The sequence below is a fragment of the Panthera tigris genome, chromosome A1, assembly GCF_018350195.1.
Source record: "Panthera tigris isolate Pti1 chromosome A1, P.tigris_Pti1_mat1.1, whole genome shotgun sequence".
Lineage (NCBI taxonomy): Eukaryota > Metazoa > Chordata > Mammalia > Carnivora > Felidae > Panthera > Panthera tigris.
In genome coordinates this window covers 155,097,543-155,111,916 of record NC_056660.1, presented here as the reverse complement: position 1 = coordinate 155,111,916, position 14,374 = coordinate 155,097,543, and the positions used below count along the sequence as shown (strand labels likewise).

Here is a 14,374-nt window from a genome sequence, read left to right as displayed (position 1 = left end):
TGCAGCCAGGGATCCTGAAGTGATGCCTATGGAGTTGTTGCAAGAGGTATTAGCTTCTGTGTGGTATAAGACTTTCAAGGCAGGGATAACTCTTGCATCTGCCTAAAGTGAGTCTGATTCCCTCATTTCCAAACTAGTATTCCATGGTCCCAAGACAGTAACTCCTGGAAGGCCATCTGATCTGCTACAGGAGCTTCTGCGAGACTCCCACTTAAAAGGAATGGCTGGTGCTACCCTGCTGGCAAACTGTGACTCCTACCCTGTATCATTTTTGGATCAATAGATGTCAAGTGTGGCCCAGAATAGTCTTGTGTAATTGTTTAGTTGTGAGTATAGATGGCCCCCTTAACTGGGTGTTATAGACATTTTTTCACTTGGGTCTCACTTTTTAGAAGATTTGGTTTTAAAATCTAAAGCTGAAGAGTCATTTGATAACCTTAGAATCAGGCTAAAAACATTTAAGCACTTGGGGCACTTGGATACTTGAGGTTTCTTTTTCTTCCTGCTGACAGGCCACTATTAACAGATATCGTCTCCATAGAGATGGAGGGGAAGACTCAGCTATGATACTAATCTCTGAAAATCATAGTCTTATTTGTGAATGGTGGAAAGAACTGTTAGTTCTTAGCTCTCCTTTAATCATAGATGGGTCATTTGGGCCTGGTTGGCAGTTTCCCTCATATCCTATGAGTCACAAAGTTTTGCTGATTCTTCCTTTGTAATGACTCATTCCATCCCTTCCTTTCCATTTATTCTGCTATCACCCCGAGTAGTATTAGTCTTTATTACTTCATATGTGAATTACTGAACTGCTACCCTGGACATGTTCTATATCTTTTAAGTTTTGCCTAATATGAGCTGCTTCATGAGATCCCAGACTGAATTTCATGAGACTTTTGTCTAGGGTTTTCAGACCACAGCTCTTCCTTGACATACAGTGGAATTCCATCTCGATAAACCCTGTTGTAAGTTGAAAATGTTGTAAATCAAAAAGGCATTAAATGCACCAAACTACTTAACATTGTAGCTTAGCCTTGCTCAGAACACTCACTTAGCCTACAGTTGGGCAAAATCATCTAACACAAAGTCTATTTTCTAATAAAATGTTGAATATCTCATGTAATTTATTGAATACTGTACTGAAACTGAAAAGTAGAAAGGTTGTATGTAGAATGGTTGTAAGTATATTGGTTGTTCACCCTCATGATCACGTGGCTGCCTGAGCTGTGGCTCATTACCACCACCTAGCTCCATATTGTACAGCATATCACTAGCCTAGGAAAAGGTCAAAATTCACAGTGCAGTTTTTACTGAAGGTGTATTGCTTTCACACCATCAAAAAGTCAAAAAAACATTAAGTCTAACCGCTGTAAGTTGATACCATTTGTATTAAAGTATAATTGAAATTTTCCTGGAGCATGAGTACAAGGTCCCTAGAAATAATAGGAAGAAAGTCTTGAAAGACTGGGTTAGAGAAGATGTTGGCTAAGAATTCCAGGTATTTTGGGAACCTGTGGATTACTTTTTCAGTAAATTTACTTTTTCAGACTGGAGAATGGTTGATCAGGGCCAGATTTCAGGACGACTTGATCTGGCAACACAGTAAAGGGAAAAACTAGATGAAATGAGAATAGCTGGGAATCTTGTAAGAGGATTCAAACTGAGGTGGGAATGGAAAGGATGGGACAGATAGGATCTCAACAGTGTAAAGGAAGAGTTGGTGACTGTGGGAAGAAAGCATGGAAGACCTCACCGAGGTCACATTGTATGGATTTATAATGGGCCTACTAGACTGGATGTCAAGACACTCTGCCAGGAATAGAGAAAGTAATGCTCCTCACACACTACTGCCTCTTTTATCTTTATGTGTTAACAGCCTTATGAAATTGCAGACACATTAAAGGCCAGAATCATGGCTTACTTCTTATCATCCTTACACCTCCATTTCCAGCACAAAGCCTAAGGAGACAGTTAATCTCCTACATGTTTTTATTCTCTCCATATAAAGGGTGTTTAGAGCCATCACAGCTATGTAAGATTGTTAGTTCTGCCAACAGTCAGCAGAACCTCTGTTATCTTTCTTCCTGTTTTATTTTTACATTTCTTTCATTGTAAAATATAGTTAGGGTGACCAGGTATTTGTGTTTTCTCTGGATAGTCCCAATTTAGACCTGTTCTCTCATTCAGTACCTAATGATACCTTTCTTCATTCTCAGAGATTTGTATAGTAAATTCTATGATCACTCTGCATACATGTACAGAAAAGTGCTAAGTTCGTATTACTCAGTTTAACTATAACTATAAAGAATACACCTGTGTAACTACCACTCCAGTCAAGAAATGAAATACTGCTAGCCACTAGAAGTCTATTTCCTGTTTACAACTCTGTCTCTTTTCCTTAGACCTAACCACTATGCTGATTTTTATGGTAAACATTTTCTACTTTTTAAACTAATGAATGCTAAATTATTAAAGCCAAAAATGCCCTACATAGATTTATTCCCAATTATTCTTTTATTTATTTTATATACATTAAATGTGGATAATTTAATATGCATATTACCAGTAAATGTCTTTGAAACTATATTTGTATTTTAGTATATGAGTGAAGATTGTAAGCAGTCATTGTGAAGCTATGTGTTGTATTTTCATTATTTATTTATTACACCAAGATTCAATGAACAAGACGTAGCTATTGGCCTCAAGACTTTGATAATCTAATAAGCAATTACAATGCAAATTATTCAATGCAATAATAGCACCATGCACAAGATATCATTGTAAGACATTACCTAGCCTTGGGAGTGATAGGCAAGACTTTTGATAGAAGGTGATGTCTTGTTTGATTTTGAAAAACAAGTAGAAATTATGCAGGTGAAGATGGTGGGTGAAATGAGGGCAGAGCTCAGGAGTTACTTTCCAAATGAAGGATACAGCCCAGAGAAAACAAAGTTTACTACAATTAGGAAGTTGTTCCCTGAAATTGGAACACAGACAATGTTCTATATGGTCTCTCACTGAGGGAAAAGGGGGTCTTTTGGTCACCTTATATTGCAGAGCAATTGTAAGAGATGCAGTTGAAGACAGAAGCAGATTATGAAAGGCCTTCAGTGTCGCACAGAGTTTGAATTTGATCCTGAGGGCAATGAGTCAGTTTTAAAGTGTCCAATAAACAGGGGGTGAGTAACATGGCAACATTCTCATATTTGCATTTTTAAAAGGTTGTTCTTACTGCAGATTAGAGCATTTAAATAGGCAATAGTAAAAGTAGTAAAAATGGACTGGAGACCATTGCAGTCATCCACTTGTGAAATGATGGTGGTTTGAGCTAAGCCAGAGGAAATGAGAAAAGAAAGAAGTGGATGCATTTAGGATACAGTTGGAGAGAAAATCAATGGGATTTTAATGAGTGAATATATATGTGGAGTTTGAGCCAGAGAGAGATAAAAGATGCTCAGATTTTGACTGGAGGTGGGGAGCGAAGACAGTGACATAGGTTTGTAGGTGGAATGTCACATGCAGTGTTGAATTGGTTGAATTTGAAGTATCTGTGGGACATCCATAAGGAAAAGACCATCAACACTTGCATATACGGGTTTGGAGCTTTGAAGAGAAATTTAGGTCACAGATAGACATCAGGGAACAATAGCTTCTAGGTGGCAAGGGAAATCATATTGTGGACCTTAATAAGATATTATAAAATTTCTAAGCTGGAAAATGTAAATAAATTGTTTTCAGTGCCTAATATCAGGACAGTTTTAGGGAATTACTCTTTGGTGTTAAAGCTTCAAACAACTATTTGTACAAAACATTTTCATGATCTGCCTTAGTTTTTATCAGTTTGTATTTTGATCAGTGTTATTTAGCTCTTTGGTTTTTTTTTTTCTTTTTTCACATTATCCAGGTTAAACTTTAATTGCAACATTTATCAACTATCGAAATAAATACAACAAAATGAAATTATTATAGAACTTTTGGAATTATAGCAATATGCATATACTAGTGTTTAGCAAGTTAGGAGAAATATACAAGTCTCTGGGTTTATATGTTTAGATTTCCCCCAGTTCTAGAAATAAAATATGTATGGAAAGCACTTTTATAAAAAAGAGTATTTTTAAATAATTTAAATAGAGAATACTTGTTAGTAATTTTCTGCTTACAGAAATACTTAAAAGTTTATAAATTAAAAAAATTAGATTTATGTATAGCAGAAATATTTTCAGATATAAATGTAGAAATATAACTGAATTTTTTAGTTAACAACCTTCTATCGTAAGACGACTGTAACTTTCTGCTATTCAGTTCTAATGTATATCTTAATATCTCAGGTATATCCAGAATGTAATTTCCCCTCAAAATGTGGTTATTTTAAATATTTTGTTTCTGAAGATTATGGTAGCAATTAAGCTTAGCAGTAATTACTAATATTTTATCCTCTAATTTGAATTTTCAGTGGTAGTTCTTTTGAGTTGATATTATTCTCAATGAGCTATAACCATCTTATTTCTTGGGCTATGTAAGCAAGCATATAATTTAATTTTTTATTACTATGATAATAATTATATACAGTACATAATATATGACATTTGTTTTCTTTATAGGAAAATGGTTCTCCTGAAGAACATGCGGTCTATGTTTGGGACCATTTCATAGCCCAGTCTGCAGCTGAGAATGTGTTTTTTGTTGCTCACAGTTATGGAGGACTTGCTTTTGTTGAACTGGTGAGTGCGCATTTAACTCTGTTTTTAATTCCCAAACTCTTCACAGTCTTATCTGCCCCCCCCCACTCACTTCTAATTGATATCATTACTTTAAATTACTTTATAAAGGGTGAAAACAAAGTATTTTGAGTAGTAATTTTATAATGTTTAAAAAGAGTATGCTTACTTATTTTATTGTGGCAGAGCATTTCAGTACTAACCAGAAGGCTTTTTGCCTATTCTTTATTCCCATGTTACTTCTTAATTTTTATATTATAGACCATTTTCATACCTCTTATGATACTTATGTTTCATGTTTTATGTGTACACGATTGAAGCTTATTTTATGTGTAAACTGTTAAAAATATAAAGAGACCTATTGAATATTTGAGACTATTTTGTTTATCTTTAACTTTTATCTCTACAACTTAGTACTTGATACTTGATAAGAATTCATAGAGTTAGTATTAAAACTATCAGAAAGATTCCATTAATCTACTAAGTGAAATTCATGGTTTGTCCATAAAAATCTTTACGTTTCAAAGTAATCTGATTCTTGGAGTTAAGATTGTGTACATTATAGGAAAAATTATCAAGATTCAAAAATTTTGTATTATTTGCGATGTTATAAGTACCACACCATGTGCCAGTATGAATGGTTAAGGGGATATATTTAATACCAAAAAGGCTCTAGTGAAGAATTTGTGCCTCCACATGTCCATAAACCTTAGGTTACAGAGAGGTACAAGTGCTCCTGTAATAAAATGATTAATTTGATAACAGTGCATGTGATAATTTTAAATCCAAATAGTCTAATGTGGACATCCAAGGTAGGCACAGGATTGGTTGTCTAACTTTTATGTTCCTACACTTTGGTGTGTTTTTCTGTTTGTTGTGGAAATTAAATATACTTTTGTGGCCTTTTTATCCTCCTCAAACCTTATTGCTTACCCACCTGATTTAGATATAAAACTGGTGGTGACACCTGGGAATACTTTAGCCGACCTAAATTCTCAAATGCTTACGCTTTCTTAAGATCAATAAATAAGTTAAATCTTTTATTTATTAAATAGATTTCACTTTTTAGAAATTATTTTCAAGTACTTTTAATTCTGCTGTGTTTATTTTAATATATAATGGATATTTTAGGTTAGTTTGTTAACATAAAACTATGATGATGTTGTCTTTCCAATAGTTGTCTCTAGACCCTACAGATAGAGATCTATATAGACACACACACATATGCATATACCATATATATATATATATATATATATATATATATATATATATATATATATCCACCCTAGGTTTTCTTTGTAAGCCATTAAATTACTTAAAACGTGAAATTTCATTGGCTTTTAGAGTAACTTAAAATATATCTGGAAGCCTGCGAGACTAACCAAATTCCAGATTAATGTAAAACATAAATTCCCATTTATTGCTTTTAGACAGTTTAAAAAAAAAACCGTTTATACATCAAATTTGGAATTTAAGTGAATATTGGACAGTTCTTCAAATGAACTTAAGATGCCAGAGTAACAGATGACCAGTGTGTCCGTCCTATTTTGCCTATCCTTCTTGTCACACACTGGTGGATATTTCTCCACTTTTGTTCCAGTTTAATATAAAGCACACAGATGTTTCAGAACAAGACTTGACTTCTGACCTTGAGGCTATTAGGGTCAGGGTCCTCAGGGCCTGTGAAATTATCACAAGCTGAGCTAAAGTTTTTCTCCATCACAGGAAGTAACCAGTAAGTAAGAAGTTAAAAAGGAGCTTTGTCAGAGAGACAAGATGGTCTCAGTGAGGGTCAGCTTCTGTAGTCTGCTATCTCTGCAGGAGGTGCATGCATGGGAGGAGGAATATAATATAACCACTGGCACATCACATATCTGTCAGGCAACACCAGGACTGAGAAGTCTATTTAATGTAATGTACCTTGTTTAGGTTTTAAAATATTAATGGTGATCATCTCAACTGCATAACATTTGCTACTTTTTGTGAAGTACCTTTGATAGGGGGTTGTAATAGGGGCGTACACATTGTGGCAACTGAAGAAAAAGTGGTTTCTGGCCTAATAATATAGATTCTTCTGAGCAAATAACAACAGTAAAAACCACTGATGAGTTTTACATAAATTTTTGACAAAGCTTGATTAATATATTTAAGGCCATTATGTTTCTACTTAACTTCAAAAGGATTTTTAAAAGACAGCGTTGTTAAACAAACAGAAAATATTGAAATATTTTTAAACCTTTGCTTTTTGCTGAAAGCTGAATAATATTCTTTTGTATTCTCCCTGGTATTCTTAGCAGGGAAATCATGGTGTTTAAAATGTTCACAAATATTTATTCTCTTGAGATTTTTCAACATTAGTGTAATATATCAAATTATTTTATATGGATTCAGAATTTTAATATTAACTTTACAAGACAGTGATTTGTGAAAATGTTAAATTTTGTTTTAGAATTCTGTCTCAGTAGTACCTTATACACATCGGACATTAAATCTTTAGGATTTCAGTAAAGTTTAACTTTTTTTTGAATTGTCATAAAATTTTACTCTTGTTAACAGGCTCTGTCTACACCATCCCTTCTTTCTCTTTCAACTTTTGTGTCTCTCTTCCCCCCCCCAACCCCTTGTTTTTAGAACAGTCCTAGTTTGTACCATTATGTTGGAATGCGTGGAGTTTTTCTACCATTTTCATATCGCATATTTTAAAATGTATCTTGCCTTTAAATTAAGCTAAAATTGTGTATAATTGTTTAAAATTAAATGTGCTGCTAATAGATATCTGAAAATAAATGACTTTTATGTTTAGAGCACAAAATATTTGTAGAACTTTCATATTTTGCAAATTGTTGTTTTTGAAAACTGAGAACATTTATGATTATGTCACATCTTAAAGTTTTGAGTTTCTCCTGAAGCATACATTATAATTAAGAGATTTATTTTCAAAAGCAATGCTCATTTTCTAGTAATAAATCTTGGAACTTGATCAGATCTAACGTCATAAAAACAGCATACAGTTTACTAAAATAATGAGAAAAGTAATATTAAAAATACCTTTTTCACTGCATTTATAACCACCATATGGTAACAACTCAAACTTACTCTCTAAACTTTCTGTGATTCTTGCAAAAATAGATATTGATAAGACAGTTCTAGAAGCAATTCCAGCATTCACTCATTAAAGACAAAAGAGAAGAACTATTTATTTTATGAATTGGTGATGAATTTTTTAAAGTAATATATCTGCCCTATGTTATCTTTTCTGTGTATTTAAAATAGCACCAATATATAGAGTTCCAGTAATTAAACCATCATTTACAAAGTTTTAAATTGCTGTTTTTAGAAATTCTGTTTTATACATGATAGAATGAGTAGTCATAACTAGAATGCATTTACCAAATCCTTTCAGAAAGGTATCTACTTTTGCCTTATATTAGTTGTTAAAAATTCAAGCTCATTTCTTGGAAACTGTCATGAAAAAACAACACAGTTTTAAGCTTTTTATCATCTTTTTCACTACCCACTTTGATGAAGTGATTCCATTGCTTACATTGTTGGTCATTTCAAAGTGCTTTGCTTTTGTGTTTCTTTCTAGCTGAGAGTTTGACAAAATCAAGCAACCTTAAAATTTTCTTTTATTTGGAAATAGGTTAGCTTTCCTTGTCAATGCCCAGTTTCCAGTCTCAGCTCACCTTACCTTCCATGTTTGCAGTGCTCAATAAATCAATTTGCATTCAGATTTCTTTCTTTAATCAAAGTGAGAGTGTTGATATTTTTTAATAAAACACATTAAATAATTTTAACCATTATATTTCATTAGTTTATTGAATCATCTTAGCTGATATAAAATTGTTATTTTTCTTATGACTTTTTTTTCTTTCTCCATATTATTAGTGATATGTTCACAACTACCACTAAAAACATCACTTAAAATGTGTGAAAACTGCTCCTTTTGAAAGTGTATCTCTACCCACTTTTGATTTTGGTTTCTCCATGCTTGTCAGCACTTGATTGGCACCTCACTTGCATGTGAATTAAGGACTGAAGGGAACGCTATTTCCCTGCCATTGTTCCATGCTGGGCTCCCTAGCCTTCAGGCAGCCTAAGCTGACCTTCAGCAGCTGATAGAGGACTAGTTTTTGGACTTAGCTGTGTGAGGACACCCAAGCTCAGTCCACTCTGAGTCAATCTTTAAAATTGCCTGCAGCACGATTTGGATTGATGCTGAAGAGAAAATGGAATGGGACTAAAAGTATTCATTTTGTACCTTCAGTGACATCAGCTAACTATGACCTTAAAGAAGCGTCATCTACATTTTGTCTAGAAAGAACAAAGTAAATTAGATGTTGGGAGTATATCTGTGTACTAGTATATAGATATTGGTAGTGATGTGCTCAGTGGGAATAGCTAAAAGTTGGGCTACTGGGAATCAAGAATTGAGGCGAGGTAGAAAAAGTAAGGGGTAAAGCAAAGAAAAATCGAGCCATGATAGAATCAAAATAATTCAGGCCAAAGCCACTTCTTACAAACCTGGTTTAAAATTCAGTGAAAATAAGTTGCCATTTGTAATATCGTTTTAATTTCTGATTTGGTTGCCTCCATGATGCAAACGGCATGTTAATGTATGGAATGATTACAACTTGTTGTGTGGAATGCTATCTTAATTTTTTTACTTATCTTATAGGAAGACAGTTTAGTTTCTTTATTCTGTAGGCTCGTAAAAGAGAAGAACCGGAGGTTATGTTATTTTTGTCTTCTCTGTTCAGTTTTATTTTATGCCTTGCATATAGTGTGGATACTATCTTTTGACTGATTGTTGGTAACAGTAATTTTAGGAGTTAGTTGCAAGAATACGAATGAGATCCAAAGAATGGGCTTTACCCGTAAAGAAGTAGTGGGAGTGGTAAAGAAGAAGCACACATTCAAAATGTTAAGGAAACAGATTCTCCATGGCTTAGTGATACTGGATCCAGAAAACTGAATGAGAAAACAAAGGTTATAGTATATCCTTGGCCCATACACACCTACAGAAGCATATCAAAGTGTATGTAAAAGGAATTCAAGCACAACAGAGAAAGAATAATAAACAATGATTATGCAGATATGTAGGTATTTGGGGGAAATGTTTGCACATACTGTGCCATTAATAATTGTTAATTTAAAAAATAATAATTGTGGTTAATGATAAATGATTGAGTCATTTCAAGTCAAATCAAGTCAGTGTTTTAAAAAAGGAAAGGAGAGGGGTTCCTGGGTGGCTCAGTCAGTTGAGCATCCAACTTCAGCTCAGGTCATGATCACATAGTTTGTGGGTTTGAGCCCCATGTTTGGCTCTGTGTTGACAGCCCAGAGCCTGTAGCCTGCTTCAGATTCTCTCTCTCTCTGTCTCTCTGTCTCTCTCTCTCTCTCTCTCTCTCTCTCTTTCTCTCTCTCCCCCTCCCTCCCTCCTCCCCCATTCACACTGTGTCTTTCTCTCTCTCAAAAATAAGCATTAAAAAAATAAAAATAAAACAAAAAGGAGAGAGTTATATATACAGATGTGACTTGTTAATAAACTCCACAGGAGTACCTGTGTACTGGGATTTGATTTTTTTTTTTAACTTTTACTCAAATAATTTTTAATAAGTATTAGGAGGACCACTGTTTGAAAGAATGACTCAGTTTGTTCATTTTTATGTTAACTTCTCTCCTTTTGTCCCATATCTAATCAGCCAACACATTTTGGCAGTTATTTTCCTTTGAAATATTAATCATGTCTTTTCTTCTCTGTGCCTACTGTTAATTTCATCATTTCACAACTATACCACTGTACTCTTCTACCCATTTCCTACTGGCTGTCTTTACTCTTTATTTCGTGCTATATACCATGCCATAGATCATATTATTCAAACACCCCTTTTACCCTGCCATTCCAGAATCACACTGGGTCCAATTATCTACTGCATCATGTCTCCTCTCTATAACTCTACAACCCTCTGTATAATCTGATTCTTTCTTTCCAACTGTATTTTTCCTAGTACAAACTTTCAGTTCTAGTCTTAATTTCCTTATTGCCATTGCTCCATCTCACTACACCTCCACCTCTGGCCTCCAAGCCCAGGGTAGTAGGAGAACACAACACTCAAAAGATGACCTGAGTTTGTGGCGCCTGGGTGGCTCAGTTGGTTGGGTGTCCGACTTGAGCTCAGGTCGTGATCTCACAGTCCGTGAGTTCGAGCCCTGCGTCAGGCTCTGTCCTGACAGCTCTGAGCCTGGAGCCTGCTTTGGATTCTGTGTCTCCCCCTCTCTCTGCCCCTCTCTCTGCCCCTCCCCTGCTCATACTCTGTGTCAAAAATAAATAAAAACATTTAAAAAAATTTTAAAAAAAGATGACCTGAGCTTGAATCCTAGTTCTGACACCTACAAATTATGATAACTTGGGTCAAATCCCTTTTGTGTGCTCTCCTGTAAAATTCCTGGTTTTTAGGAATTAAAGCAGTGTTAGTTGAGTACCAGTCTAGATGCCCACAGGATATGTTCATTCACGTTTTTGCTAATGCCATTTCCCCTTCCCAAGTGAAAGAATTTCCCTCCTTACTAGATTTTTCACAAGTCTTCTCACTTAACTCCCCATTTTTCTGTAGTATTTATATGTTTCACAAATGAAAACTTTAGTTTTGTTTTACTAATCAGTTTTGTTTTTATCTTTTATCTCCGAATCTTGTCTTGCCCAGATTCTCTAGAACAACTGCTCTTGTTCCACCACCCCTCCCCATGTTTGGAAACAATATGTATTACAATAACATGAGTAGTCTTAAATATCCTCAACGTGCAAAGTTAACTGACCTATATATTCAGTGTGAGCATTAGCAATAACTCTTTTACTAATTAAACTTAATCATTCTTTGTACCTTCTGTTGGAATATTGACTAATTTGGGAATTCTGCCTAATCAATTCTTTCACATCAGACAGTATTACCCTTTTGTTCCCAATGTTAGTCTCGTGTAGTCTTCTCTCTACTGGTATCCTCCTCCCTTAGGCTGATTGAAAAGATTGCTTCTCTTGACTCACTCTTCAAAGTATAGTCTTCCTAATCAAAGAAGGAACTAAGTTATAACTACGTCCGTGTAATGTTGTGTAGCAATGTATGGACTAAGTCTTGGAAACTTTGCATTTCATCCCCAATCATGAGTGTAATATTGCCTTTTGCTTAATAATTGGCTTACCTTTGCTTATTTCCATTTTATTAACTTAAAAAAAATTAAGATGATATAATTAAGATTTATTAAGCTTTCTTAAGATATAATTCATATGCCATAAAATTCATCTTTTAAAGTATACAATTCATTCGTTGTTAGTATATTCACAGAATTGTACAAACATCAGTACTGTCTAATTTTAGAACACTTTTATCATCACAAAGGAAACTCAATACCCATTAGCCAGCATTCCCCACATTTTCAGTCCCACCAGCAATATATGAGAGTTCCAGTTTCTCTACAACCTCACCAATACTTGTTATTGTTTGTCTTTTTTATTTTTGCCACTCTAGTGGGGGTGAACCAGTATCTCATTATGGTTTTTATTTGCATTTCTGTAGCGACTAATGATTTTAAACATCTTTTCATGTGCTTATTGGCCATTTGTGTATTTTCTTTAAAGTAATGTCTATTTAAATTTTTTGTCCATTTTTTGTGTTGTCATTGTATTGTTGAGTTGTAAGAGTTCTGTATAAATTCTGATACAAGCCCCTTATCACATAAATGATTTGCAAATACTTTCTCCCATTCATTGGGTTATCTTTTCACTTTCTTGATTATGTCCTTTGAAGTAGAGAAATTTTTGGATTTGATGAAGTTGAATTTATCTGGTTTCTGTTTTTGTCACTTGATTTCATTTTTGCACATCACGTGAAATGTGGTACAACATAATTCTTTTAAATGTGGATATTCAGTTGTCTCAGCACCATTTGTTGAAAAGACTGTTCTTGCCCCTTTGATGTGTCCTAGCACCTTTGACTATTAATATATAAGAGTTAGCTTCTAGAGTCTCAGTTCCATTTCATTGATATATGTGTCACTTCTTAGACCAGCACCACAGTGACTTGATTACCATAGCTTTGTAGTGAGTTTTGAAGTTGAGGAGTGTAGATTCTCCAACTTTGTTCTTTTTGAAGAATGTTTTGGCTGTTTTAGGTCTCTTGCATATCCATATGTGTTTTAGGATAAATTTCTGCAAGAAAGGGGACTGGATTTTTATTGGGACTAAATTTCCAAATCAATTTGGGGAGTAGTGCCATCTTAATAATGTCTTCCATTCCATGAACATAGGCTTTCTTTCCATTTATTTAGATCTTTTTTCAAAATGTTTTATTGCTTCCAGTATACAAGTCTTACACTTCTTTTGTTAAATTTATTTTTCAGTATTTTGTTCTTTTTGATGCTATTATAACTGAAATTATTTCTTAATTTCACTTTCAGATTGTTGACTCTTGGTGTAAAAATACAATTTTTGTGTATTGGTCTTGTATCCTACAGCTTTGCCACACTCATTTATTTGTTCCTGTGTGTGTGTGTGTGTGTGTGTGTGTGATTTTCTATATTCAACATCATATAATATTGAATGAAAGTAATTTTACTTCTTTACTAATCAAGATGCTTTGCTTTTCTTCTTTCTCCTTTTTTTTTTTTTTTTAATTTCCTAATTGATCTGTCCAGTACAATGATGAATAGAAAGAAGTACTTACACTTAGATCACACTTACAAAAGACATCTTTTTGTTCCTGGTCTTAAGGAAAAAACATTAATTGTTTCACCATTAAGTATGTTACTTGTGATTATTTCTATTAAGAACCTATGTGCTTCTTCATGTTTATATCCCTCATTTACACCAAGATCAGGTTGTTCAAAAGGCGGAAATGGAGAAAATTTTAACTAATCTTTTGTTAATGTTTATTTATTTATTTTTGAGAGAGAGAGAACATGCACAAGCAGGGAAGGAGCAAAGAGAGAGAGGGAGACAGAATCCAAAGTAGGCTCCAGACTCTAAGCTGGCAGCACAGAGCCTAATGCAGGGCTCGATCTCACGAACTGTTAGGTCATGACCTGAGCCAAGGTTGAACGCTTAACCGTGTGAGCCACCCAAGGGCCCCTCACTAATCTTTCATAAGAATATTTTTGTAGAATAAAGAATCCATATTACTATAATAGAATTACCTTTCGATGAGGCTTTTCACTATCCACATAAATGTGCTGCATCCAGGTCTTATTGCCCTTTGACTGTGCAGCTATGAGAATGGGCACTGTATCTGTTGATTCAACAAAGAATGCCAGGAAACCACAGGTAAGATGAGCACAATAGAGGTGCCTGAATGGCTCAGTTAAGCGTTAAGTGGCTCGGTTAAGCATCCAGCTCTTGATTTTGGTTCAAGTCATAATCTCAACATTTCATAGGATCGAGCCTCACATCGAGCTCTGCTCTGACAACATGGAGCCTGCTTGGGATTCTCTCTCTTCCTCTCTCTCTGCCTCTCCCCCACTGGTGCGCTCTCGCTCACTCGTTCTCTCTCTCTCAAAATAAATAAATAAATATGTTTTAAAAATTAGTACAATAACATGTTATGGAAAACCCAGAGAAATTGATATATTACTTTTTCCATTGGAGTTATGAAAGATCATAA

At 34.5% G+C, this 14,374-nt stretch overlaps 1 protein-coding gene across 1 annotated transcript in view; it reads left to right on the top strand.

Moving 5' to 3' along the window:
• The window catches only part of FAM172A (family with sequence similarity 172 member A), a 424,226-nt gene that overhangs the window by 226,529 nt on the left and 183,323 nt on the right, over window positions 1-14,374 (top strand). Inside the window, exon 8 of the mRNA XM_007078915.3 lies at window positions 4,602-4,721. Coding sequence (XP_007078977.1) covers window positions 4,602-4,721 — 120 coding nt within the window. The remainder of the gene's footprint in view (window positions 1-4,601; window positions 4,722-14,374) is intronic.